This window comes from Tinamus guttatus, unplaced genomic scaffold, assembly GCF_059628265.1.
Source record: "Tinamus guttatus ecotype Peru unplaced genomic scaffold, ASM5962826v1 Tinamus_guttatus_pri_ptg000083l, whole genome shotgun sequence".
In the NCBI taxonomy this organism is placed as follows: domain Eukaryota; kingdom Metazoa; phylum Chordata; class Aves; order Tinamiformes; family Tinamidae; genus Tinamus; species Tinamus guttatus.
The window spans coordinates 2,169,583-2,197,350 of NW_028288617.1; the positions used below are offsets into that span (position 1 = coordinate 2,169,583).

The 27,768-nt window shown below is 40.2% G+C and overlaps 1 protein-coding gene and 1 long non-coding RNA gene across 3 annotated transcripts in view; one reads left to right on the top strand and one right to left on the bottom strand.

Moving 5' to 3' along the window:
* Nucleotides 1-5,646: 5,646 nt before the first annotated feature.
* MSL3 (MSL complex subunit 3) lies at nucleotides 5,647-24,581 on the bottom strand. Of its 2 annotated transcripts, XM_088520232.1 has the most exons (13): nucleotides 24,456-24,581; nucleotides 22,340-22,422; nucleotides 21,693-21,788; nucleotides 21,051-21,151; nucleotides 20,060-20,151; nucleotides 19,197-19,319; nucleotides 18,613-18,773; nucleotides 17,207-17,365; nucleotides 16,520-16,782; nucleotides 15,983-16,092; nucleotides 15,702-15,801; nucleotides 15,178-15,262; nucleotides 5,647-6,552 (listed from the first exon to the last, which is right to left on the bottom strand). In XM_088520232.1, exons 1-13 carry the CDS (start codon nucleotides 24,552-24,554, stop codon nucleotides 6,453-6,455), a joined length of 1,572 nt encoding a protein of 523 aa, XP_088376358.1. In that variant the 5' UTR covers nucleotides 24,555-24,581; the 3' UTR covers nucleotides 5,647-6,452. The 2 variants fall into 2 exon arrangements, with proteins under 2 accessions (XP_088376358.1, XP_088376359.1); XM_088520233.1 differs by lacking the exons at nucleotides 22,340-22,422; nucleotides 24,456-24,581 and having other exon boundaries at nucleotides 20,060-20,123; nucleotides 21,693-21,732.
* Nucleotides 9,875-27,768, top strand: part of LOC148595596 (uncharacterized) — a 29,392-nt gene continuing 11,498 nt past the window's right edge. Inside the window, exon 1 of the long non-coding RNA XR_015913118.1 lies at nucleotides 9,875-9,942. This is a non-coding gene — a long non-coding RNA (uncharacterized LOC148595596). The remainder of the gene's footprint in view (nucleotides 9,943-27,768) is intronic.

A 27,768-nucleotide genomic window follows, 5' to 3' on the forward strand; every position in this document is an offset into this window, starting at 1 on the left:
TTGATGAACCTCTTCTCTGGAGAAGTCTCTTCTTTGGAGACGCTCCAGTCCCTCAGTCGTCTCCAGAGCCTTACACTGCACTCCCTCCCGTATCTCCATGTCACTCTTGCACCCAGAACTGGACACAGTGCTCCAGACGTGGCCTCCCCCTGGCTCAGTAGAGGGGGGACCACCTCCCTGGACCCGCTGGCGACGCTCTTCCCTCAGCCAAGCCCCCACGATGCCACGGGCCTCACTGCGGGCCAGGGCACAGCGCTGGCTCCTGGTCACCTTGGTGCCCACCAGGACTCCCAGGCCCTTCTCCACAGAGCTGCCCTCCAGCAGGGCACCCCCAGCCTGTACTGAGGCATGGGGCTATTCCTCCCTAGGTTCCTTTTAAAGCGCCCAGCAATTCTTGCCGCAAGCTTGACTCACTTTACCTTAGGGGTTCAAAAAACAGGAGTTAATCCTCACATTTCCTTCATCACTCCTAAGACTTTCGGGAGTCTGACTCATGATTTCTAATGCCTACAGTTGGCAGCGCTGCACACACATTACATGTGTCATATCAACCATCTGCCAGTAAGCAAAATCTTTATGAAAAGTCTAATTAGTTGCTACTCACAGTGCTTTAAATAAATGTTTTTTTAAAGGCACAGATCACTGGTGCCAAAGAAGTTATATCACTGCACCAGTCACTCACAGCAGAGAAAAAATAAATTCCTCATTAAACTGATTAAAAACAATTAGAGAAACCTGCCGCCTACACAGCTGTGCATTGGAAACCTAAACACAACGGAACTACTTACATTTTTTTAAGCCAACAGCCCACAAAGCAGAGGGTTGCAAGCAGCAAAAGCTCTTAACTAAACATCAACTACAAAAGCGTTTTGTCCCGCCATGATTAAGGTGTCACTTGGGGGTGCTGGCTCCCTTTGCGGAGCCTTTGGTAGCCTCCCGAGGGAGGCTCTTCACCACCAGCAACCTCCAAGCTCTGCTTGGGTTAAGGATGCCCTGTGAGGAGCTGCCACCCAGACGGACGCTCACCAGCACAGCCAGGAGGAGCCACGTTTGTCCCGTGTCTTATTTCTAAGAAACTGCTCTGAAAAGAAAGGCAGAGTTAATAAAATGGGATTTTATCATTCCATACTTTTAAATTAAACTTGAGGCTAAAAACTGTTTATGCTGAAAGTCAGTCATTTTTTATATTCTAATTTACAATGCTTGGCATCAAGTGACCAAAACATTCAGAGAGCCATATTTAAAACACAAAGCTTGCACATGCAGCAAAACTGTTTTCAAGCACATTTAAACTGTTCGACTTGATTATATATCGGTGCCATGCAATTTATTTGGCTAACTTTGGACCTGCTTTTGAGCTTACAAATAAAAACCTAATTATATTTAACCCAAACTTTTATGACTACAGCTCCCAATGAATCAGAAACACCCAAGCACTTCTCAAGAAAAGCATTTCTAACTTGTTTATCTGAGTCAAAAATGATTCCACCTGCCCTACTCCGTGGCTCAAGCATTGCTTTCCTGATTTTCCAGATTACTTCAGAGAAACCATAGTAAAAGTAAGGCTTAATAAGACACCTTTATTTTAAGGAGCTTGAAGATTAATAATTTTAATTATTAACAACAGCTTATCAAGACTAACAAAATATTAATAAATTGAACCATGGCTCAACATCTGCAGACATTACAGGCACAGACATGCTGCTGACACGATGGAAAATTCTGCTTTCAATTTGTGAAGAACCGACACATTTATCAGCACACTTCTTACTATATAAATATTAAGCAGTCTCTGGCATCGTGCAGAAACATCCACATGAACATACTGCATGATTCAACACTTTATGACCCTGGTAGCCTTCCCCAGTAGATCCAGTCTCTTGTACTTATAGAAGTTACTCTGTGTCAAAACCTCCGGTCATTTGAAGCAGCAGAATGGGAGATAGATCACTCTGTTTCTCAGGACACACTTTTAAAAGTTTGTAGTAGCAGCAGGAGTTGTCAGTCTGCATCTCACAACCTTGTTTCCTTTATAAAGATGTCATCCACTTCACGTATGATGCAGCTGACAGTTCTCAGCCAAACTGCAGGAAGGGCGACAGGAACGTTTTTTCCAGGCCAAACAAGTACAAACGTTGCTTTGTCACTGTTAAGCAGAGGCTTGTGCTTCACTGGTTTTATTCTGCCTGCTCCAGTTCAGCTGCTACATGAATTAGAGGGGAAAAATACACAATGCAACAGGGAGGCCGCGCCGAGTTCGATCTTCATAAGTATCTGCATCTGTCAGTCAGCCACTACTGACAGCATCTTCCCCAGGGCAACAGATATTCCAAGCTTAAGTGGGGAAAAAATTCAAAATAGTGGCAGAGACACTGCACCAATACTTGTGGTTGTAGAGACCTAGCACCTCTATCTACTCATTTCATACAGAAAAGGAGGCAGTTGTACAAGGAACTGGAAATCCCTCTGAATCCATTGATTCATAAACTAGTGAAAAAATGATTGTGTAAACACATCAAGACTGCATTGCTTACAGTCAAATACACAAAAAAATAATACATAAACACTGTTGTTCATGGGACGCCCATTTCACTGGTATATATTTACACAGAAAAGCAAATGCCTAACTTGGGTTTGTCAACGCAACCCAATTCCATCCCCCTTTTCCTCCCCAAGAGGCTCATAACTCCCCCTCAGTGCATGCATGTTTGGGGTACTCTAAAGACACCAATGGGCCAATGGTAATTTCCCCCCAAATAGATTTAATGTTATTTTTAACTCCATCTCCCTCTGTATTTCTCAAATGCTGCAATAAAACTTTTGAGATGCAAACATGAAAAACACTAATAGCTTTTTATTTCCAATAAGACTTTTATTTCCTTCTTTGACTGAAGGCACTCCTCTAATGTAATCCAAAGTCAGGTCACTCTGCATTACTGTTTGACAAATTCACAGTGAACAGCTCAGTCACGACAGCTTTACCATACAAATGCTGTTAGCCCACAACAACTGCAAAATAAAATCCAAAATTTGCCTATAATTTGCATTGCATTTCTTTGAGAATAGGACACGAAACATATTCAAAATATCACCTGGATACTAAGATGCCCATTACAGTTGTATGAAGAAGCCTGAGCTTTGGAACAAAAACCAACTCCTCAACAGAGCTTGGGAAAAGTATCAACACAGCAATGAAATGCATTAATGCCAGATGGTGCACATGAAAGAACAGCATATTTTTTGATGCATAACAGGCTTAAAAGTAAAGCCTGAAATTAGGAACAAAGCTGAACTGAATTAAAAGTTGGTCTGTGTTGTTCAGAGCACTTCGGATACAGCCCGTGTTGTGTATTTGTTACTCAGCTATCTTACCCTCACTCCATCCACATGAAGCAAGTGCTGGAATTAGCAGCACTAGCAACCCCGTTACATTGGGTACACACGCAGTAGCGCACTCCTAACCACCACATCAGCTGCAGCCCCTGCATTTGATGCTGTGCTGTGAGGCCTCTCCCACAGAAGGGCAGCCGGCCGCACTGAGGACCCGGCTGAACTGCCTTTTAGCTTGTGCAGCACGTGCTTTTGAAGGGAAGGGCCTGCACAGAAGAGACTCACCATCACATTACAGTTACACTAGTGTAACCTCTTTAAATGCACAAACAAGACAACTTTGAGCGTGGAATGAGTGCACATGAGCTACGCAGAGCAGCTCTGCCAGTTCAACACAGGACTGTCCAAACCGCTTCCTCTTCCTCCGCAAGACACCGGCTCTGCGGGCAAACCTGCTCACAGGAACACTCCTGGCCACCCAGGTCAGCTTTTCACATTTACTCAGCTCATCTGAGCCTTTTTGACCAAATCAGGTTAGGAAGCACTGATAGGAGCTACTCTAAAACAAGAACCAACGGACAACAGGCAGCAGCCTGCAGAAGCCTCCTTCACCTGTCGGATGAAGACGGATGGGAAAGGCATCAAAAAGCCCCAGTCAGGCACATTCAAGGAGCTGAAGACCACCAGCAATTTATAATTACACTATTAAACTTCTGACCAAATGAAGCTTTTAATCTTCCACTCAGAAGCTATGAGAATTACAAAACTTTGGGGCCTAAGCAGACAAGTCTCTGCACAAGTTGGTTAAGACCGGTGAAAATTCCCCTCTTCCCCAGTCTGGTAGAGACCTTTGCAAGTCCTTACATCAGCTTCAATAAAGCTAGGTATAAAATAAGAAAGTAGTAAGAGAACATTGACAGTAGGGAAGTCAGGGACACATTTCACATACAGCATTTCTAGCTGACAAGCCTACACAGGACATCCCATTGAGATGGGATACAAATACAAATGAAGTGCAAGAGAAAACAAAACACAGAAACCCAAACAACAAAGAAACAAACCCACCATGACCCTGGTACTTTGCAGAACAGTGTTCTTAGTTGCTATGAGAGTAGGGGATTTGGTAATAATTAAGGCACAGGCAGCTGCTTTTTTTCCCCCTTGTCCCAACAAAAAGTTCACATCAAGAGTACAGTGACACTAACTGGGCCTTCAGATTTTAAATCGTGAGAATAATCATAACTTATTAACCAATGTTAACAGCATTAGCCACCATGACATGCAAAAACTCATTTTTATACAGCTAGACAATCACACATAAGGTTAGACTCCAAGATACCAACAGTGGAAGATTTGAAGTATTGAACACATTGCGACACTCCTGCAACAGAAAGGATTACGGATGCAGTCTCAAGCAGCCCTCCATGCTGCATCCAAGCAGTTGGATGGATATCCAACTAGGTAGGAATTGCCATTTTCATGGACTGGTTTGTTTCTAAGAGATGTGGACCCAAAGCTAGAAAGAAAATATACTATCAACACGGATTTTCTGGATTCTGCTGAGATTAAAAAAAAGTTTGTTTTTTTGGTATTACACGAATACAAAAAAAAAATAGTACCACTAAATGGGGAACTTTGAATCTGTCTGACATGAAGCCAAAGAGTCTCCTATTCTTCAACTATTACCAAAACCAAGGTAACCTTTCTCTCCAGTTCAAAGGCTTTAACATACCAGTATTCTCCGAGAAGTGACACTGACTGTCAACAGTAGATTTTAGATTTGCTTTGTAGATCACAGTTTATTATCAACTTTTGACAATTGATTCATCATAACATCTAAACTCTGCAGATCTCCAGGAGGAACATTTTGAGCTCTTTGTTATTAGTAAGGGCTCTACCTCATGTTTTCCATACCAGAAAGGAGTGATCCAAGTGTCTGTGATCTGGAGCCTTGATGCTGTTCTCTGCTCACTGTTTAAAATCTCCATGTCAGTCTTTACATAACGATTTTGAAGCCAGAGTTCTCCATCACCCATGAGCTTTTGATGGCATTCAACGCAAATAAATACGTTTCAATTAATTTTTACTACTGAATGCCTTGTCAAAATGCGATGAATTCAGTTCAGTTAAATTCCTATTTCCAGAGCTCAAGTGCATAAAAATGTCTAAGCAGACATTTGTTAAGTCTGTGGAGGATGCAATGATACAAAAAGAACTTTCCTTCCTATAAGTACTCCAGGTTCTTTTTCTACGCACACTTAGCAATCACTCTTCAAAATACTAAGCAAGAACAAACATTTTAGTCAAAATCATACATTTATACAGCAGCCACTGTGTATTTTATTAAGAAAAGAATTTTTTTCCAGTTAAATTGTCAGCACTTAACATTGACTCTCTGCTTACTTGTAGGAATCCATTCTTAATACTGTTTCTGGAACTCGCTTCCAGCCACACGATGCTGGATCCCTGGCAAGGTGTGCTCTTCTCAAGGCTACGGCAGGCCTATCAGGGAAAGGGCTACAGACATTTTTGCAAAACACAAAGCAAGCAACATGTCCCTCATTCAGGCAACAGAGCCATTCTTGAGGCTGACTTAAACCAGCCAAACAGCCCCCCAGATCCTTTGCATTAAGCAATCTTTTCCATCAGGGCAGTTTCACAAAATGAAGTGCAGTTTGTAGGAAACAAAATCTACGAGATGCCAGTTATGCATTCTCTTCACACAACTGTGGTGATAGTCTCATTTTTCAGACTAGACAGGTCAAGCTAAACCAAAACACAGCATGTTGTACTATCTTCATGAAAACGTCCTGTTGCAAATTCATCTGCGCTTGCCTCCCTTCCTTTAATAGTTTTGTGCAGTCCCATGCATCAGGCGTCAGAACAGGACTTCTTTGTTCCTCTGGAACCCAAGCTGCATTTAATTCTCTAAGCAATTCATAATGCAGTCTATATACATCTCCATAAAGTAGTTCTCCATTTCTTTTAAGTAATCCAATCACCACAGAAGAGTCTCCTATTTCGTCAACACCAAGAGTTGCTTCAATTCCTTCATCTTCATCTTGTAGCCATGTGGCAAAATATGGGCTACGTACAGGAAGATTTGATCTTCATTTCGAGCTTCAATAGATGGCCCGAGGATTTTTAGTACTGTAGTAGGCTTCACATGCAGCTACATAAGCAGATTCTGGAAAGAAATCATCATGGTACTCTGCTAAAAACCTGAAAAGAAAGCACACAAGAGAAAAAAAGAAACATTTAATAGAAGCTACTTAAAAATTAATCTAAGCCTAGCTCAAGTGGAATAACTAGTTACACACTACTATAGTAAAAATTGAGAACAGTAAAAAACATAGGCGCTTTTTTTTTTTTTTTTTTTTAAAGCATAAATCAACTCTTCAGTGTGTTACCACTTATTTAGAAGGCACTTCCTCCAAAGTTGTTCATTTCACGCAAGTTACTTTTGGTAACTAACAGAGTAGAGGAACCTCAGGAAATTTCTCATGTCAAACATCTTTGATTCAAGACCTGCAAGTGAACTGGCTAGTAAACAATATGCTTCTGGAAAAATCAAATGACAATTTGTTTTTATTTTTAAATCTGAACTAGGGAATTAAACGGAGAAAATTCCATTACATGAGCCATAACAAGACCTAATTAAGTACCTGATTTCTGGTAATATTCAAAAGAGGCAGGTATTGCCAGAAGAAATAAAGATACTCTTGTATTTATAGCAAGGATTCAACTAGTTCTGCAAAAACTGACACTAGGACTTATCATAATAAGCACACAAGAGCTAAGAAAAAATTGAAGACCAATATAGTCTTCATCCACAAAATCCTGAGTGTGGGAAATACTGCAGTAGCCTCTTTTGTCAGCAAATATTCACCCTATGCGAGTTTCTCGTTGATTCCAACAGTAGCTGCTGATTTTGTTCATGTTAAAATAGCACAAAGCAAGAAGGTTCACATAATTACATAACTACCCTTTTGAGATCAGATTCGAAAAACATCTGAAAGTTATTCTAAGTCAAAAAATGATTTTAATGCTACTGTTATATTATACCAACTTTCTCTTACCAGAAGTACAGGCATTTAAATTAAAACAGAAGTGATTCTTCCCATGGAAAAAAAACAAAAGATGGTGTAAAAGACTACACAGTGAAAATAGGAGTAAAAATATATATATAAAGTTTAGTGTGAAACTAATCTATTTTTACTATTCCTTTCTTCTTGAACAAGACAAGTCATATCTGCATGAGAGCCACCAAGATTTCACTAATACTTTGCATGAACAATACAGAGCATTACTAGCTTTAGTCATGAACACCCTTCATAATCTTAATTCTTTGGTTTATCACCGCATAAAAATCAGGTTAATGATTGATAAAATGCTTATTTCATGAGATAAGAGATACTTCTTAGAAAATGACTTATATAGATACAAAAATAAACCATACCAAAATAATCCAGATCCTCCTGCCTTTTTTTTTTTTTTTTTTTTTAAAAAAAAGTCATTCATGTTCTCTAAGAAAAATCTATTCCTAAGTTGCTACGATTTCAGTGCTTTTAAATGAATGAAGCAATCTGAGTCATCAAGTCCCATGACAGTTAGATATAACTCACTTTCTAAATTATCTGGGGCTGTTATGAAGCAAGTGTGGTAAGGCCTAAAACTTAACAGACTTGAGTCTAACTTAACATATTCAGACTGCATAAAATTGAAATGAGCCACAAAAATTAATAGAAGTCCTTCATTAAAAAAAATATTCCAACTTTAAGACAGAGTGAGTGCAAGCTATGGGTGGTCATCAACTTCCTTATGTTGTTAGATAACATTATCTAAAACACAGTACCAGGTGCTGGATCATAAAGGAATGTTTAAAACAAACATCAATAAAACTAAGGAACCTGTAGAGGGCATCCATTACCTGCAGTCCAAGTGCTTGAAAAAGAATGCAACAGGAAACATAATTATTTAATTTGTTACAATTTCCTGACTTTGGCTTAAGGTCATCAGTCGGAAATGGCAGCTTGGACAAGCTAAAGTGACAGCTGGTAAAGATAAAAAACCTTAAAAGGATGCTCATGGCACAGCAATAGCTCAGAAAAGGAGAAGCCAGACTGCATGCACAAACATGCACTCATTGCTCATAACAAAGCAGTTATGAAAGGCAAAGCACCGAACATATTTACAGAGATTCAAATGACTTTTGCTCAAGATGGGAAGGGAAGCAAGAAGGAAAAAAAAAAAAAAAAAAAAAAGTCTGGTCAGCTTTTGCCACAACCCATTATCTACATATGTGCAGAAAGCAGTAGCCGTGCCAAAGCTGCTTTCTACTTCAAACTATGTGTGTGCAGGAAGCTGGCACAGAAACACTATGAGTCTCCTACGTCTCTTAGGCACTGGATATTTCACTAATGCCTTGTTTTTGGAAGAGTTGAAACAGCAAAGATATCTATGACACTAACTGCAAGTTGGGAGCCAGGACTTGCACAGAGGCTGCTGCACCTACTTACCAAGCAGCGACAACATTCTGCCATAGATCAGAAAACACGTTGCAATTTAAATACTCCAAATTTTTCATTACTCCTCACATATATTCAGTTATCTGTTGCGTTATTGCTTTTCACACAGCTTGTGTTTACACAAACAGTTTTTCTTTTAAGAAAAAGGGACTGTTTATCAGTAATCAGAGTCTTTGGGGCACACAATCCATATATACAACCAGATATAAGACTGCACTTTTTTCCCCCTCTCACTGAGAGCATCCAAATAAAGAATACTCCTGCTTCATCCTCTTGCTCACAGCACAAGAGGTATACAGCCTAATGCAGCTAGTGAAATTTCATCCCCATCTTTCCACCAGATTTTTAGAAAGGTGATGCAACACTTCAGGAAGGAGCAAGGAATGCAGACAGGAAGGCAGGAAACACATGGGCCACCTAGCTTGAAGAATTAGTCAAAGCACTACTCAAGTGGCAGTCCCCGAGCGAGCTTACCTCAGGCTCCAAGCAGTAGCCTCACAAATACTACTGTCTGGCTGCAAGTTATACAGGCACATCTAACAAAAAAGGGGTGCAGAACTATCTTCATCCATACTGAAAGCCCATTTGTCAAATATACACCAAGAACCTTCTCAGCAAGGTCATTGAATTCACATGAGCTCTGAGAGCATCATCTGATAGTGAAAGGTCTTTGCCTTGGCAGCCTCAACACAAGCCATTACTTGAACAGTCTCTACATGAAGACAAGTGCTTTCCTGCATATCAGCATGTCACCAACAGTCCTAGGGACTGCCTGAAAAGCATGAACCTTACGAAAAGAAAACTTAAAAATTAAGGACAGTCTCAGCTGTAGAGGCGTGAGAATACAGAGAAAAAGAAGCATGTCTGAGAAGGTATCACTATGCATGCTTTCATCACAACCCTGAATTCAAGGAAGCAGGCAGATACTCCAAGGAGATCAGTGGCCTTGGCTAGCTGTTAGTTTGAAAGCCAGCTGTGATGACCTCCCATGGAACTGGCTGAAAGAGCACACTGGGTCATAGAATGCTTAACGTTGGAAGGGACCTCTAGAGGTCATCTAGTCCAAACCCCCTGCACACGCAGGGTCACCTAGAGCACGTGGCACAGGACTGCATCCAAGCGGGTTTTGAAGATCTCCAGAGAAGGAGACTCCACAACCTCTCTGGGCAGCCTGTTCCAGTGCTCTGTCACCCTCACTGTTAAGAAATTTTTCCTTAAGTTCCTGTGGAACTTTTGGTGCTTCAGTTTGTGGCCATTATCTCTAGTTCTGTCGGTGGCCACCACTGAAAAGAGGCCAGCACCATCCTCCTCACTGCCTCCCTTGAGGTACTTATAGACACTGATCAGATCCCCTCTCAGCCTTCTCTTCTCCAGGCTGAAGAGCCCAGCTCCCTCGGGCTGAACTGATTAGATCCCTTCTCAGTCTTCTCTTCTGCAGGCTGAACAGGCCCATATGAAGCTTATCATATTTTGGAGATGCTCTCTTTTTACTGACAGACTGAAATCCATGCTGTTATGATTAGAAATATGCTTCTCATTCAAATATGCAGAGACTTGAAGATGGAGTAAGCAGGAGGAAAAGCCGCAACACAGAGAACAGCTCCAAAGAGCAGTTTCTGGCAAATCAATCAAACTTTAGTCAAGGAGAGCAGTCACCTGCAAATTCCACAGGCCAAAGGAGGCAGCATGAAAACCTACTGAAAGTGACAACCTGTGTGCTCTCCATGTGCTCAGGCCTTCATGGACTAAGAAACATTTAAAAATGCCAAACATTTCAAAGGAATCACACTGGCAGTTACACTTCTATTCACTCGGTGATGCGAAGGCTAACTCTTGGTCTGAAATAAGAAACAGGTATTCACTGCACAAGCAAAATTCATTCTTTGCAAAGTGTTTTAAACCATTAGAGTGAGAAGGAAGGAACTTTGTTTCAAACCTGTATGTGACTATCCACCTCAGAATCTTGATTCTGTCGTAATTCTGTCATTTTTAGGCTCAAACTCAGTAGATTTTTGTAGTACACCACAATTGTATACTACTGAGAGGCAAACAGAGAAGTACTAGTCAAGATGCAAAGCAACAATAGTAGTATCAGGTCCCTTGGGATCTCTCAAACAGCCAGTTTTAACAATTTTGTAAGGTGACAGTTAATTAAATCAGAGTAAGCTGAAACTCAGGAGCAAGCAAATTCAAATACATGTCCTTGCTCCTCCACTCACTGTAAGGAATGTTCCATGTCCTCATTCTCAGAAAACCACTAAACCTCTCATTAATTGCACATTAGCACAGACTAGTGGTGGTAATTCACCACTGCAATTACATATAATAAAATCACTGCGCTGCAAAATGGAGAGCTATTAAAACCAGAGAATGTATTTCTTAAGGTTACTTCAAACATCTTTTTAATCCACATTTTATCATCACAACCTTCTGTATTTTGTCACATACCAATCTGGCTCCCTCCCAAGGAAAATACTCAATGCAGCATTCAAGTACTTTGACCATGGAGCAGATTAGCACAATAGATAAAAACAGGTAGGTTACAAAACATCAAACAAAAGTTTTAAGAATGAGAATTTAAAAATAAATAAATAAATAAAAATAATAAAAAGCTTATAAGTATATTGAGTGGGTTGTATCAAAACAGAAGCCTTTGACACTTAAGAATGTACTTTTCTAGATCTGAAAAGTTACATATAGGCTGTAACAGAATAAATATTAGAAAATTAAAAAACAGCATTTTAGGAACATGGCTGATTTCTCCATTCTTCTCTGTTCCCATATAAAGAAAATAGTTATGACTTTCTAGAGCACTGTAAAGGTTTTGGTTTTTTTCTTCTTTTAAATGAAGGCTATATTGACCAAAATTACCTCATTGAAGAGGGACCTAAAAAAAAATCATAGATTTGATATATATGTATACACACACACACACACACATATACACACACTACTCCGAAGCATCACTTACCAGTCAACAGCCCTGAGAAATGACCTCTGATCCCAAGAGAGTTTTCCCATTTAAGGTTGATGTTCAAATTAACAGAAACAGGAGAGAGAGAGAAAAAAAAAAAAAAAAAAAAAAAGGGCACTTCCTTGACTACCATATCCTGTTAGAGAGCCACACATAGGATACATTGTATAGCACATGTAGCATTTTATTAGAAGTATGGCTGAAATTATGTAGTTTAAAAGGCAATACTTACTCCACAACAAAAACCTGTAACTGGCATGAAAATTTAGTCAGGTGCCCTTGGTTAGCAAAAACTACTGGATGAAGGACCCTGAATGAGAATATCTATTGTGCTGCTTCCACTGCTTGCTCCTGAAGACTGAATTCAAAATGGAAGTGAGTTTCAGTGAAAACATCTGGCAAGTTGGCCATTAAATTCCATTTCAGACTACTATTTTTCTACTGGCTTTCTCAATTATTTCAGAACAATTAGTTTCAAGTGAAGACTAGGAGTTTTATAAACGGAAAAAAAATTCTTTTGTTCTGCAAATTCTGTAATAAGAATTTCTTCATTAAAAAAATGATTTTTCCATTTTTCTTTTTCCCCTTGACGATACTCTCATTACACACTTGTAGGATACTGCAGTAAGCACAGATGATAAAAGCTTTAATTTAATATGAAACTTCAAGATTTATTTTGTGGCCCTTAAAAAAATAAGTTGTCTGGAAAATTGAGATCAATAATGTCTACCAGCAATCCGAGCCATGACTGAAGAATATTACCCAAAGTGAATTTAATGCATCTACAAAGTTCTGAGTAAACTCAATAAAACAAGCTTCCAGACAAAGTGGTATATTAAATAAGTCTCAGCTTCTCAGCCCACAAGAGACTAACAGTGCAAATGTTAAATGAAACTGTAGATTTAAGCTGTATAAGCGCAAGTCCAAAATAAAAATTAGATCAGTATCTCTGGAAATATTGTATCAGCTATGTATACCACATTAAATTTTTATTTTAAAAAAGATAAACTGTTTGGGCTTGTTCTATTCTAGCTAGAATTGAAAAAGGATTCATGAGCACTATTATAAATGTGAATAGACAGCTTCAATCCCTTTTCTGCTATTAGAAAGAATAAATAAAGAATACAGGAAAAAGCACCTCAGTTTGTCACTCCAAACTGCGCAATTTCCTTCAGCAAGTTGCCCTTAATAAACTGACTGCTATTTAATGCATGCAGACTGTGCAAGACAGTTCTTACCTCTCAAAGAACAGTCGGAATAGAACAAGGAGAGAAGATAATTCTTAATAAACAACTGCTAACACTTTCATTCATGAAAGAGAGAATGCAAAAATGGTGAGGGAAAAATGTTACAAAACGTCAACAACCTCAAATGTTCTCTTGTATAGAGCAGTATTTCTGTGATGAAGCCTGGACAAGTTTCTGGAAAATGTAGTTGTCTGAGCACTTTCAATAGCACGTGGAACAAAGAGAAAAAAGATGTCCCAAAGCATCCTAAACATTAGTTCAGTAAAAACATATTAAGTTGCATTGGTTTCTGTGTACACTATTTAAATATGCAGTACCATACCTAATGCTACTAAGGAAATTAGTTTAAGAATACCTGTGACAAAGCTACATAATCCTGAATGCTTTCAACATCAGTAATTGTAATTGAGAACAATCTTGAAAAAGATGCCCAATCTGACAACAGCTCTGCCCCATCTGACAAAACTACAGAAATAATGACTTCATATAAAAATAAACTATAAGACGGCATCAACAAAACAAACATGACATTTGCTTAAAAAACACTTGAGGGAGAGAGGAAAAACACAGCCCTTTGACATTTTTGTTTAAAAGACAATGGCAGCCAGATGCAGTAAGATTAAAGACTCATAATCAAAGAGCAGAGTACAGTCTGTCAAGACTTCGTTGCGTTTTTAGGTGCAACACTGATGTGCCAGTGTTTCTCAGTTCTAACCTGAAGAGCTGGATACAAGATAATAGCTGTATGCATGTAACAGCAATTAGGACAGGGCAAGAGGAATTGATCTATAAACAACCCCCTCTATACCAGCTACACAATATCCATATTATACTTGCTACAGCAGTAATACAGCTGTAGCTGTATTATACAGCTACACCAATGTGGATATTGTGAGCACTAATTCTGGTTTAGTTTTAGTTTCGTCTTAAGACACAAGGTCTTAAGGTCTGATTGCCCCTTAGCACTGGAGCACTTTCTAATGAAGTGTTACCCCAAAGGAATCCAACCCATACGCTCTGCAACACAATGACCTTAGCATCCTAAATAACATTCACTCCAAGCAAAATAACCAGTTTCTGTTTTCCAACAATAAGTGCTATCATTGTCACGATTGAAAAAGACATTGTAAATATTAACAGTTTGATAAAATAGAAACAAAGAAAATTAATGAGGAAAGCTTGCAAATGACATCTTTTAACAGGAAGTTTGGTTTGTAGTTTTAAACACTTGAAACTTCCCATTTTCGACAAACTGTTATAGCATATAAAGTTTTTGCCTGTCTCAACTTTTAAACAGGGCTTCTGATGGGACAGTGGCACACAATTTTTCAGCACATTGCTATTTTGATTGGACCAAAACTCTTGGAAGTTGCATATTAGTTCCAAATGAATACCATTTACAACATCATTTTTCTATAGGTTTTTTCCTGGGAAACTTATTTTCGACTAAGTTGACACTACACAGTACAATGCCATGTTCATGTTTTGACCTAGTACTGCTGTGTCATGCAGCAATACTAAACCAGAGGACCTGAATAACAAAAGCCAATTCAGGTGCAAATGATACTCTTCTCTCCAACTGCAGAACTACTGTGGTCAAAAACAGTTGGGTGTCACTACAAGTGACTGTTTTATGTGTCAGAGAAGTCCACTGGTTTACCACTCGTCAGGACAATTTACAGTTTTTCTCTATAAGGTTAACAATCAACAAAAGGTTCTAAACAACAAATTTTTCCCTCTAGTAATATCCGTGTGACATCAACACCCTCAGATTATGTTCTCAAAAATAACAGTGTAGTTTACATTTTTGAAAAATATGATGCTTGGCCAAGTCAGACATGACATTCTAAGACATACTAGACAAAGTTTAACACTTCAGTTCTATATCACTTTAGATCTATCAAAACTTGGACTACAGGATGCAGCCTCCCTTCAAGTTCAATTACAGAAACAGCTTATCCTTAACATTTTATCTTATTTCCTTTATCACATTCTTGTAGTTACATAAAATGACTATCTTTGTTAAAATCCATGTCATTCCAGAACACAGAAGCATGTAACAGTACAAACACTACTGTGGTAGATCGTGTCAAGTTACCTCAGGAACATTTCGAAGTGTTTTACTAAAGCCTTTAGGTTTTTGTCAGGAAAGCACATCTTCCCCAATATTTCTGGTAGTTTTACTGTATAAAAAAAAAAGAAGAAGAAAGAAAAGAAAAATAATTATTTATGGCTTTTTTTTTTGGAAGTAATTTCTAGTTACTTTTAACTACTACACAGAAAACAGTACATAAATTTCACTGCAGTCTCCACTTTTCGAGTTGGTGATTATTCAAAATCTTACTGCCTTTAAGAATCACACTAAGAAAACTAATGCTGAGAAAGTTAATGCTGTTCAGTTTATTGACATTGGATTATGTACTGGAAATAAGACTTGCTTGTAAGAGCTGGTAAATGACAGAATGCCGTTCACAAACATAACTGAAAGTTTAAAGCAGATTAAGTGTATATAACTCAAAAAAAGCACAAACAGAAGAGTCACAGAAATAGATATTTCCACTGAAAATAAATTGGAACAACTAAAGCATTTTTGATTCACCACAAGGTTCTGCATGTGTTTACCAAACATTCGTAGCAAGTGTTGAGATCCGTAGATATACGAAGGAGGTGGTGGTTGATCACTTGGTGGGTAATTCTCTGGCATCAGTTTCCATGACAAAACCTGGATACAAAACATGAAAATTCTGGTTAGGACACCACTACAGCTTCGTAAATAAACTCGGTCTACACAGAACTTCAGAAACAGATGATTTAACTACTAAACATATCAAGTAATATAAGCAGCATCTTTTCTTACATAGCTCAACTCTGAGGTCTAGGACATCAAAATAAAAAGCTGTTACCTCATTCAATTCATTGTTTCTTCTACCTTCAAAGCCAGTAAAAACCGCACTCCCCTCTTTGCTAGGAGTCAAAGTAATAGGTGAAGATGATCCACTATGAACAGGGGTTTCTTAAAAGGGAAGAAAAAAATATATATAAAAAAAAAAAAATCAGAAATGCATTATTTAAGAATTTGTTTTATCCAACTATAAAGTATCAAATGTAACCAAGCCTTCCTGCTAAGGCATTTAGTCTTAAACACAGACCTTTTTTTTTTTTTCTTTAAAAAAAAAAAGGCTTTTCGAAAGCAGATTCCCAGAAAAACAGCTTCTTGACTTCTACTGAGAATTACAGTACAAACAGACTACTCAGAAGACTATTTTTCTGCCTTGTGTGCAAAATTACAGAGTTAAGTATTTGAAACAAAGTAACAACTGTCCATTTCAACCACTCAGTTCTCAGTCCAAACAGGTTTTTAAAAAACAAAACAAAAAATACACACCACACACAGGGCTTGCTGTAAAAAGTAAATTAACAATTCTGATACCAAAACCCACTTTTCTCCAGGTGCAAGAAGAGCTTTGGCATAGACGCCGGAGTCTCAAGGTGCCGCCGTTTGGGCTGCGGGGAGGCGCTGCTCTCGGAGAGGCGGTCGCAGTTAGAGCTATGGCGGGTCGATCGTCTCAGCGACTGCAGAACTTCAGGTTCCGCTTTTCGCCTTTTCGGCGTGGCTGGCTCCCCTGTCGTGGGCTGGCTGTCCGTCGACTGAGGTGTTGGGGGGTTCAGAAGAGGAGGACTTGGGGAAAGCTCCTCCTGATTTCTAGGAAATAAGGTCAGCTTTACTAAAGCAAGAAGTTCACCATTCTGGCCCTAAAAAAGATCCTTCTAGTTTCGCAGATTTTGTTAAATTCCTGTACAAATTAGATACTCTCCTCCCAAGAAGCAGGAAAAGTTATGAAACCTTCAAGATTTAGATTTTAAGATGTTATTTTCCTCCAAAGCAAGACACTGAACTTTAAATTTGAAAATAAATTTATGAATTTACATTACAATTCTTTTCACAAGCTTACAACATAAATTCATGCCAGTCAGTATACTCTCATTTGTGAGTTAACCCACTAGAAGGAATATTTATAAAATGTTTAACCTTTCTGTAAATTACTTGCCTTTCTGAATACAGAATGTTGTTTAACTGTATTATCCACATGAGATAAGTGAGATTAGACTAATTATATCCAACCTACCTGTTAGTGTTTGTTGAATTTTCTTTGATTGGAAGAAAGAATTTTGATGATGTCACCTTCTTAAATTGGGCTTGTTCATAAGGATAGAGCAAAATCAGGGGAAGTGTGAAGTCAAAGGTTATTCGCAGCCCATCCACCATCTCTTTACATAGCTCAACACTAGCAGATGGAAGGGGAAAAAAAAAAAAAAAAAAGGAGAAATCTATTCTAAGATCATGAGGTTCAAAGCTGCATTAACATTTTTCAGTGCAATTCTGGGAAATTCCCCTTAAAAACAGATTAATGTATTAACTATTATATATGCTATGATTTCACCAACATGCAATGGTAAGCAATTAAAAAAACATTTTTAAAAGACAGTGATTATTGTTGAAAACTTTTTATTAAGCAAATTATGCTTGATAAGCTCAAACAATATCTTACAATTTTGTTTAATCTAAACTGCGTTAAGAAGATCATATGCAGAAATTCCACCATAGGGCAATTACAACATAGGGGTCACCACAGTTTCTCCTATATATAGTCCCATCACTGAAACTATAAACTGTTCCTCTAATAAAACACCTTTCTCATTGTAATATTCACATTCTAAAAGGATAATATACATGTGATTATCTGAATATTTCTGATGTTGTTTGGAAAATTATACTGCAAAGGAGGAAAGTATTGTTAACAAAAAAATGACACCAAAGAAACTGAAATGCACAAATCAAAGTATTACAAGGCATAATATGGAAAACCTGAAGTAGAAGGTGGTAACAGAGATTACAACTTACTTTCTATAAAATAAGATTGCAACGCACATAGATTTAAAGAGCAATCTAGTTATTTATTTTTCAGAATCTTTACATAAAATTCAGACTGCAGCCACACAAGCTAAGTTAGCAATCTGCCTCATTGTAGCACTGTAGAAGTCTGCACAACAACAACAACACGTTCCACTTTCCTACCTACTGACTGTAGGATTTAAGATATTTGTCATAAAAACCCTACACATCTCCCACTGCAGTTGCTTACTTGAAGTGCTCATATAAAAATATTTATTTTTATGAATCAAAGTATGAACTGAATATATTCAAATTTTATTTCAACAGGGAAATTCTCACATCAGAAACTTTCAGTGATCTAAATAAACTCTTAACACAGACAGAAGCAACACATTCTTCCAAAATAGATCACAATATTTACAAAAATTCAAGTGACAAAAAGGGTTATTGATTTTTGCATGTTTAGGGACTCTCAACAATAAATGAATTGTTATTACTGTACTTTAAATATTTGTCAAGTATTTTAAATCCCATGCATAAACACACATCAAAGCAAGTTCACACAACAGCCTTGAAAAAAGTCATGCTTGAAACAAATCATTTTCTTATGACAACAGTGCTAGACTAAAGATTACTTACTTCTTCTCTGGTGGCACGTAATGAAGGTTCATATTGGCATGTGGAGTCATTTGATGATGTCGAGATCTTTCATTGGCTGAAAAAGCAGCATTAATAGCAAAATGTTTCACATATGACTCCAGGATGGTTATTATATTCGTCTGACAAGGAAGCTTCACTAGCTGAAAGAGAAACACCACCTAAGTAAAACACACTACAACATGAGCTTCTAATATATTGATTAGTTTACTAAAAAGCACTACAACTAAAACTACATTTTAATCAATCCTTTATAAACATCCAGAGAAAGAAAAATATGGTCAGGTTGACCAGCTTTCAAGTTTTAAAGAACAATCTGCATTCTAAAACACCATTAAGTACCAAGGTGTTCACATCCTCAAACACAAGGACAACTCACTGTTTCAGCTGTCGTGAAGTTGTTCCCTCTACTCTTAACTCATTTTTCTTCCTTATACTTTAAGATCATCTTTGTATTAAAGTTTTTTTTTTAATTTTTAAAATTTTTTTTTAAAAAAGCAGGAGTTATATGCAAGATTTTTTTTGACACTTCTATGCACATTCATTTCATAGCTACTATTTCATACCCGTTTCCTTCTGTTAATATAATAACAGTCTTCTTCAAGCTTCTTTTTTAAGACTTCAGGAATTTCTATGCTTATTGCTCTTTCTTCCATGTCCCTTTTTGTGTGACTGTCTTGTTCTTCTTTCTATAAGAGGCCACAAAAACAGTATTGGCTGTGCTTATTAATATCAATGAAAGTGCTTCAATGGTCAGAACAGAACAATGAAACAAAAAGTTTATTATTTTTACAATACAGTAAATATTTAGACAATAGTTACACTGCAAATAGCAAATAAAAATAGTTTTAAAATCTAAATTTGCAAATTATCTGAAAGCAGGATTCTTAGTTATTTAACACAAAAGAACTAGAAATTGGTTCTGCTACTGCGAATCAAGAGCACTTAGCACTTAGATTCAACTGACCTTCCAAAGAAACTGTTTTCTGCCGCATTTTATTAATGCATTAAAAGAGCCGATTATCTTCCAAATGCCAATTTAAGATGAGAGCTCAGCTGTTCACAGGAAAATAACTTCAAAACCCAGAAAGATCCTACCTGCTGTTAGGATTTGCCCAACCTGACCAGATGTGCAAAATTCTGCAACACCCATAAATATGAGTAATAATTTGCTAGTAAGCCTCATGTAAAGAGAAAAAAATGAACAAATTCGTAATTTGGGATTCATATCGAAGAATTCTACAGGAACTGCACATCTTATCTGCTTTTCCAAACCTTAATTACAGCAAATACTTACTAAGTGTAAGCAACTTATGCAGGTTGAATCCAGCTATATACTGAAATACACACTGTGGCCTATACTTCAACCATTTCAATTTTCCCAGTGTTTCAAACACAGCCTTAAACATTAAGGAACACATAAATATACCATTTCTGTTCTCTCATCAGTGTCACTTTCTTCACTTCTTATTTCTTCGTCTGTTCCATCATCACTGTCATCACAAGAAGAACTACTTATAGCTGTATAAAAGAGGTATTTTATATATTTATCTCATATATTACATTGCAGAGATGCAGAGATTAGATCAAATCATCACAGGCCTAAGCTCAAAAAGTAACCACCTTGATATAGTTAATTAAGATTATTCACCATAATTAACCATGCAAATTATATTGACAGCACACAGTAAACATTTAAATACATCAGGCAAGAGAAGCTGACAGGAAGTGTTCTCGCATCTCCTCCAATTGAGGAAAAGAAACGAAACAAAACACATCATTCTAGAAAACTCCCTGGATTTCTGAATACCAAAAGATCTTTTCAATTTTTAATTGGACTTCACTTGTGAACAGGGGATTAATGCCTGCATTTCCACAGCATCAGTTGCCAGAACATCAGTTAAGCGCCAATCTCCCTTCCGCCTTTTAAAGTGCAAAAGAAAAAAAGCTATCACACACACACACACACAAAGTGTCTTAAAAGTGAAGTCAACAACACTAGTCAGCTGACTAGAGACACACCTTCCAGGTAGACTGGAGAAAATGACTTTTTCAAAATATACACAGAAACACTAGCAAGCAAAATAGCTTGTTTCCTACCACCAAATAAGAAAAACCTTGCACTTGGAAAAAATCACACTAAACAACGCAGCATTAAATTCCAAAGTCACTGATTAGACTAGTTGAGCAGAGATGGCAGGCAAAACCAAAAGCCTCTGAAGCACAAGAAACAGCACAGAAATTAGTTGCATAGCCTGAAACAGAATATGTTCGCTCAAACAACTGCCTCAGCAGACTTCAAACAGGACTGGGATGCTCCTGTGTAAATCTAGTAGCAGGTTTAGAGCACTCGCTACACCCTTAGCTTAAGAAATTAAGAGCATTGTGTCAGTTATCACAAAGAATGAAAATAACCTCACAGTTTTCACTACTCTCTTCATTTTCCTCTGCAGGAAGGCTTTTTAATACAGAGTCAACACCAGGCAACCTGCAACGTCTCTTCTTTCTTCCCTTTCTTCTCCTATAGAAGGTAAAATGGTTCACTTAAACTTAGCTAGCATTATTTGTTTATCCTACCTAATGACATCACATGTAAAAGCACAGAAAATGCATGCCTATAGTTATTTTTCTTAATGTTGTAGTAATTTGGACAATGCCTATTTGACAGTGGACACCTTAATGACTGTACATTACATCACACTCCTTAAGCCAGCTCCTCAAGCCATGGCCAAGAAACATTAGATTAGTGCCTTTAGCTGAAAAATACTCCAGGTTTTCCTAAGTTATTTTGTTTCTTTGAGAAGATGAAGATCCAATACAAGTGCATTTTGCAGCACTACTTCAGAATACTGTGTAGTTATAAAATATGTCAGTCATTTGGAGAATACTCTGATGACAACATATACATATTAACCTTGGCACAAAAAAAATGGCTTCCTGTAACATGCTACTATCGACATTTACCATTTGCAGTTGAGCTTAGAGATTGAACTCACTTGTAGGCACCTAAATGTAATTGTTTGAATCTGAAAATGAATCCCTGACACCAAAGGGTTTCTTACATGCGAGCCACAGCCTTCCGCGCCAGTTTACGCTGTAATCTGCGATTCTCGTCTGTATCACGAAGAACATGATCTTCAGCTGCCCATCTATCCCAGCTAGTAAGAGATCAAAGGAAAAATTGCTAACAGACATATATTGCTAACAGAAATATATTCCACTGATCATTACTGGTAAATGAATATACATTACACCTACAAAGGCTTACCATCTTTTGTATTTTTATGGCTTCAAATCCCAAAATAACTATAAAGCTCTCAATTTGAACTCAGCATGGTTAGAGGTTGCATTCATCTACTGATCTTGATAATTAAACAACTTAAACACAGATTTAACACAGAATTTCGGCTTCTAACTCGTTGTTTTCAATCAACTGGAACCTAGGAGCCTGAATATTAGAAACTGTTTTAGTCACAGTTACATGCCAAAGGCAGATACCATACGGAATTTAAACTTCCAAATATGAAGACTGGACCATTAAGATTTATGGATTAAAACCAATGTGTCAATATGAATAGGCATATTAAAGGCATTCACACAACCAAAAATATTCACATGAACATAACTCTAAAATTCCTCTGATTTCCTGTTTAATCTTTTCTTTGCAGAATAAAGTGGAAGAATTTAAACTGTGCATACAGGTTCTTACCTTCTGTTCCAACCATTAAAATGGATCAGATATTCTGGAATCTTTCTGCCTTTGTCATCTTTTCCAACAATAATATCAACAATCTGAAAAAAATATATATATACATTGAATACCATGTATGAAAAAAGCTTGAGAGAAAGCATTTAAAGAATTTAAGAACATGGAAAAAACATTTACATAAAAAATATTTCTGAAATTTTGCCTGTATATATATTTTAATATGAACATAAATATGTATCAATGGCTGAAAAAATTCTTTTTTTTTCCTCTCCTTTAAGAGCAGACTTTAAAAACTGAGCCTTGCTAACTGTTCTTGCCCTTTTCTCAAATTTCCGGTGCTTTCAAAACAGATGAGGAGCTGCAAACCAATGCAGAATCGCAATACGGATATGTAGATATACCACATCTGGGCAAGTAACATGCTCTCCTGTGCTTGCTTGCTTCCTCAAAGCAGGAAGCAACATAATGCTATATATAACCTCAAAAGCACTACTCTTCTGAGCAACACTGCATTCAGCAATGCTAAACATTAAAGTGCTTTGTGAATATCAGAGCATTTGTTTTTTCCCTTTCATCCACATAACATCCTCCTCACCACAGACAAAAGCTTGTTTTGACCAAAGCAGGATACAGGATGAGTGGAATCAAAAGCCCTGATTCTTGTTAGTGGCCTTTTCTGACCAACACTTTAAGCAGGCACTTTCAACATATGGTAAGACAGACAGATACATTACTGTAGCTTTCCTTCCTCTTAACTAGGAAGGAGAAAGAAAAAAAAAAAAAGACACTGATCAAGAGAGAAAGGTATTTCAGAGGGATCACTGAGAAGAGTATCAAGACAAGTCTTAACAAAGAAATGATCCTGGAATGATTTGGTACAGGCTGCATATCTCCAGGTACAGCCAGCAGTTAGGCTGTATAACTGAGGGTATAACTTGGACGCCCAGTATTTAAGAGTTGTCCAGTCTGATGGAGACAAGAAGAGCTCTGCTGTAATTTGGGGCATTTATAAGTAGGAAAAAAAATAGAACTATTAATTTTTATACTAAGGTTGGCAATTATAGTGCAACAGATCACGGTGGTAAGAACACAGATAGATGGACTAACAACAAAAGTATTAAGGAAAATATTAGAGGAAAATATATTAGAGGGAAAAAAAAAGGAGGGGCTGATGATCCTCAAAAAATTAAAACACTGATCTATTAGCAAAAAGAATTTGATGGGAAACCCACTAGCCATATTCTTTAAATCGTTCAGAGTGACTAGAAAGACCTCTGCTTACTGAACATTTACTTCAATGGTGTCCCACTGGTACCCCAAAGCCCCCGTACACCTGCCTAAAGCCCTGCAATTATAGTGATCACTTTCAAGGCAGGTGCAAGTGACTCCGTGGCCTCTTACTCAACACTTACAGTCTACCCCTGACTACTACGTTATTTCTGTACCCTCGGCACCAGCTCCCTGAAGAGCAGAGGGCACTCAAGGAGGGGGGAAGCCCAGGTACCTACAACAGCAGAGGGAAGGACACGAGCTCTGAGGGCCACCCTGGAGGCGGCGGGAACTGCGTGTCACTTGCACCGCCCCGCGGCCGCGCCGCTCGCTACCTGCGGCGGGCGCTCGGCCCCGGCGGCCGCGGCTCCGCGCGCTCCTCCTCACGCGGCGGAGGCAGCGCCACGAGCCCCGGGCTAGTGAGGGGAGGCCCAGGGCCGGGCCGGCGCACTCGGGGGGCGAGGATGGCGCCGAAGAGGAGGAAGGCGGCGCGCAGCGGCCAAGGCGGCGAGCCGGGCGCCTCCCTCTGTGCGCGGGCGGCTCCGGCACCGCCGCCCCTCTCGCGGGCTCCGTGCCCGGCGTCCCCCTCCTGCCACAAACGCCGGGGAGGAGCCGCCTTGGCCTCCCCGTGCAGGCCCAAGCCCGCCGCTGCTTCCCGCCGCGCCCGGAAGGGGAGCGCGCGCCGCGCCAACGGCCGCAACGGCGGCGGGCCGGGCTGCGCGCGCCGGCCCCGCCTCCCTCCCTCCCTCCCTGCGCGCCGCGACGGCGGGGGGGCGAGGGGGGCAGGAGGAAGAGGAGGCAGGAGAGGAGGAAGGCCGGGCGGGGGGCGGCGCGGCGGCGGGGTCACCTTGGCATCATAGAGCACTTTGGCCTTGGTGGGGTCGGGCTCGAAGCAGAGAACTCTCTCCCCGCGGTGGAACTTAAATTTCATTCCCCGCGAGGTCATTTGTTCATCATGGCGCAAAGGAGGGAAGCCCCGCCCCCCCCCGCGGCCCCGTACCCCCCCCGCCCGCCCCCGCCCGGGCGGCGCCGCGACGCTCCGCCCGCCGAGCACGGAGCCGCCATGGGCCGCCCGCGGGGGTGTCGGCGGCCGTTCCCCCTGCGTGCGGGTGATAACCCAGAAATGAGTACGGCCGGAGGCCAGGCGCTCGGTTTTCTGGGGTGCGGGTCGTGTTTCCAGTGCCCGCATTCTTACGCGGTGCCCCGCAAATGTAAACAGCGGAAATAGTCATGCTGGAAAAAAAAAAAAGGAACTATTGCCGTACCTGGAGGTTTCTGAAGAACCCCACCCCCCAAAAAAAGGATCAGAAGTCCGTGGAGCAAGACTGTGAGAGCACACTTGAGGCCTGACAATGCTGGTGGTACTGAGTCTTGAATTTGATTCAGAACCTGGTGTTTTTTCACAGAGGGAGGTGAGGGGGGAAATTGAAAGTTGTTGATAAAAGGGCAGAGAGGCCGCTTAAACTTACAGGAGCGAGGGAGGTCTGCATTTATTGCTCACTACTGCCTTGGTCAAAAAAAAAAAAAAACGGTCCCGAAGAATGGATGGGGCAATTGCAGAAAATGTTACAGGAGCTCCTAAGAAAGAATGGTGCTGGACACCCGCAGATCATCAGCAGATTGCAAGGCACCATCATGTTCAAAAGAGACACACAAAAAAAGAAGCCATACAACAACCAACTTGTGCTTGTGTCCCTCCCTCAAACTGAGGTGCCAGGTATTCAACACCCAGTGATGCCCCAGTCATTTCTGCCCTGAAAGTCTCAGCTATTTCCATGCTGTCCCACAGACCAGCCCTGCGTCCCTCCCTGCGAGTTTCCGTTTTTGGACTCTTTGCTTCTTGTTCCACTTGCACGAGCTTCTCCCAGTTGGGTCTCAGCCCCCTATCATGATTTCCTGCCAGACTCTGCTCCTGCAGCCTTTTCCCTCAGGTTTCCTCTCACTCCGGGTTGCTAATGCCTGCACGCAGGCCTGTGACACAGGCACTTCAGGTCCAGTTTCTGCCCTTTCTCCCCACGCCCACACTTGGGAACATACACACGCGTGTGTATGCGCTTATCTCTCTTAACCACCTTCCTATAGATCAGCCTTGCCAGAAGATCCCGCACTGTGCCAGGTCTCTCCGTGAGGCTTTTAAAAACAAGCACGTGAGCTGCACTTAACAGCAATGCACCCAGATGGAGCTCCGAGAGCAGAAAGATAAGCACGCTCAGGAAAAGAAAAAAATAAAATTGGCTCTGTGGCAGTGTTACCCCGGAAATGACTAGATATACCACAGAAAAACTAAATGCAGAACATCCGTTTTCAAAGGTGCCACATGCTCCACAGCGAGGACTGCCAAATGCCCGAGCACACCAAAAAGAGTAATGGTCACGTGGAAAATGATCGTACCCGGCACGTACGCATACTGTACGTGCCATGTCGGTGACGGGCTTGCCACGCACAGCATATAAACCAGAGGGTGAATACAAGATTTACCAAAGCTTGAAGAACAACTTTCTCACTTTCATCTGGCAAGCCCATATTAAAAAAAAAAAAGAAAAAAAAAAGAAAAAAAAAGAGAAAAAAATAAATAAGACCACAGGGTTCTACAAGGCTTTACTTTGGGTTCAGTGCCCGAAATGACGAGGAAAGGGAAGAGGGGTGAGAGCTGGGAAATCCAGTGGAGCATTAATTGTTTAACATCTCTCTCAAAAAAAGGGATGAGCTGACCCGCCACATATTTTAAAGAGATTCCCAGGACATCGTACCACTTCCAGGAAAGAAATACGATTCCGTGGTTCCTCTGGGAAATGAAGCAGCCTGGGAGAAGAAACCCAAAATTGCTGTCAAGCTATCGCAGCCAAAGGGCAACCCATGGGACCGTGACTGCCAGTTTATTTTAATTATTTATTTGAGCAAGTATTTCAACGCCCGGCTCCCTGTAGGCTCACGAGACGTACTGCAACGAGCCCCCGGTGTTTATTGACACAAGCCGCCGCGGGAGGGCCCGTCCAGGGCGGGCTTCACCCTGACGCCGCCGCCGCACAAAATGGCGGCGGGGAGGGGCGCGAGGCATGCTGGGAGTTGTAGTGCCGCCGCGGGGAGCCGTGAGGGGACGTGGGAAGGCCCGCGAAGGGGAACCGTTTGCTTGGCTTTGTTTCAATATTAATTTTATATTAATTCTGTTTAAATCTGCGTGAGATGGCAAAGATCAGTTTTCATCTGTGCTAACGGGCCTACACTTCTAATTGCTTAATTATTTTCATTATAACGTTGCATACCACTTCAACTTTAGCTACCGTGTCTGCTGTTATTCTATTACATCTAACTATACATAACACTACTATATTGTGGAAGAATTGTTTGAAAGTAGGAACTGAGAGGAAAACTAGGGCCTAACCGAAGTTTTGGCATTACAGAAGCTTGCTGGGGGTGATAAACAGGATGGTTGGTACGCACGGACTCCACAGATCCCTAGGCAGCACAGTCTGCCCTCCTCGCAGGTGCAAAGGGGAGTAATGGAGGATGGAGCGGAGTGAAGATACCACGACTAAACTCTGTTGCTGGGCGGCTGATAAGCCGCACAGTGGCTGTCTAATGGGAGATATATGATAACATGTCCGGTGCTGAGTCAGCAAGGGTGGCGAATCACTCATTTTGGATGAACTTTGCTTGAACTTTGCTCATTATAATGTCAAAACACACCTCCATCCCAAAAGTTACCTGCCTCCAAGGTACGACCACTCCTCACTGAGCATGTGCTCTAGATTTTCGATTGACTGTACCTTTAAATGAAAGCGAGAACTTTTTAACCAATCAATAACAATATTAAGTATGACTCTAGTCACTCAAGCTCCACCTGAATGTAAAGAAAAGTATAGAAAAGGTGAACTAAGGATGAAAAGGAGGAGGGAAGAATCCATTGTAACTCTTGGGTCAGTTGACGGGCTGATCACCCTTTCCTCCCCTGGGACTGGAACGCCGCCTGAGGAGACTAAGAAGTGGGGGTGAAGATTCCATCGTAAATTCTGGATCAGTTGATGTACTGATCCCCCCTTCCTCCCCTTGTGTGAGGACGCTTCCTGAGGAGACTCGATACTGAGAGTCCTCTCCCATCTTCTGGGGTGAGTGATGATTGCACATTTGTACATCAGAGCTAGTGAAAAACCCCATGCTCT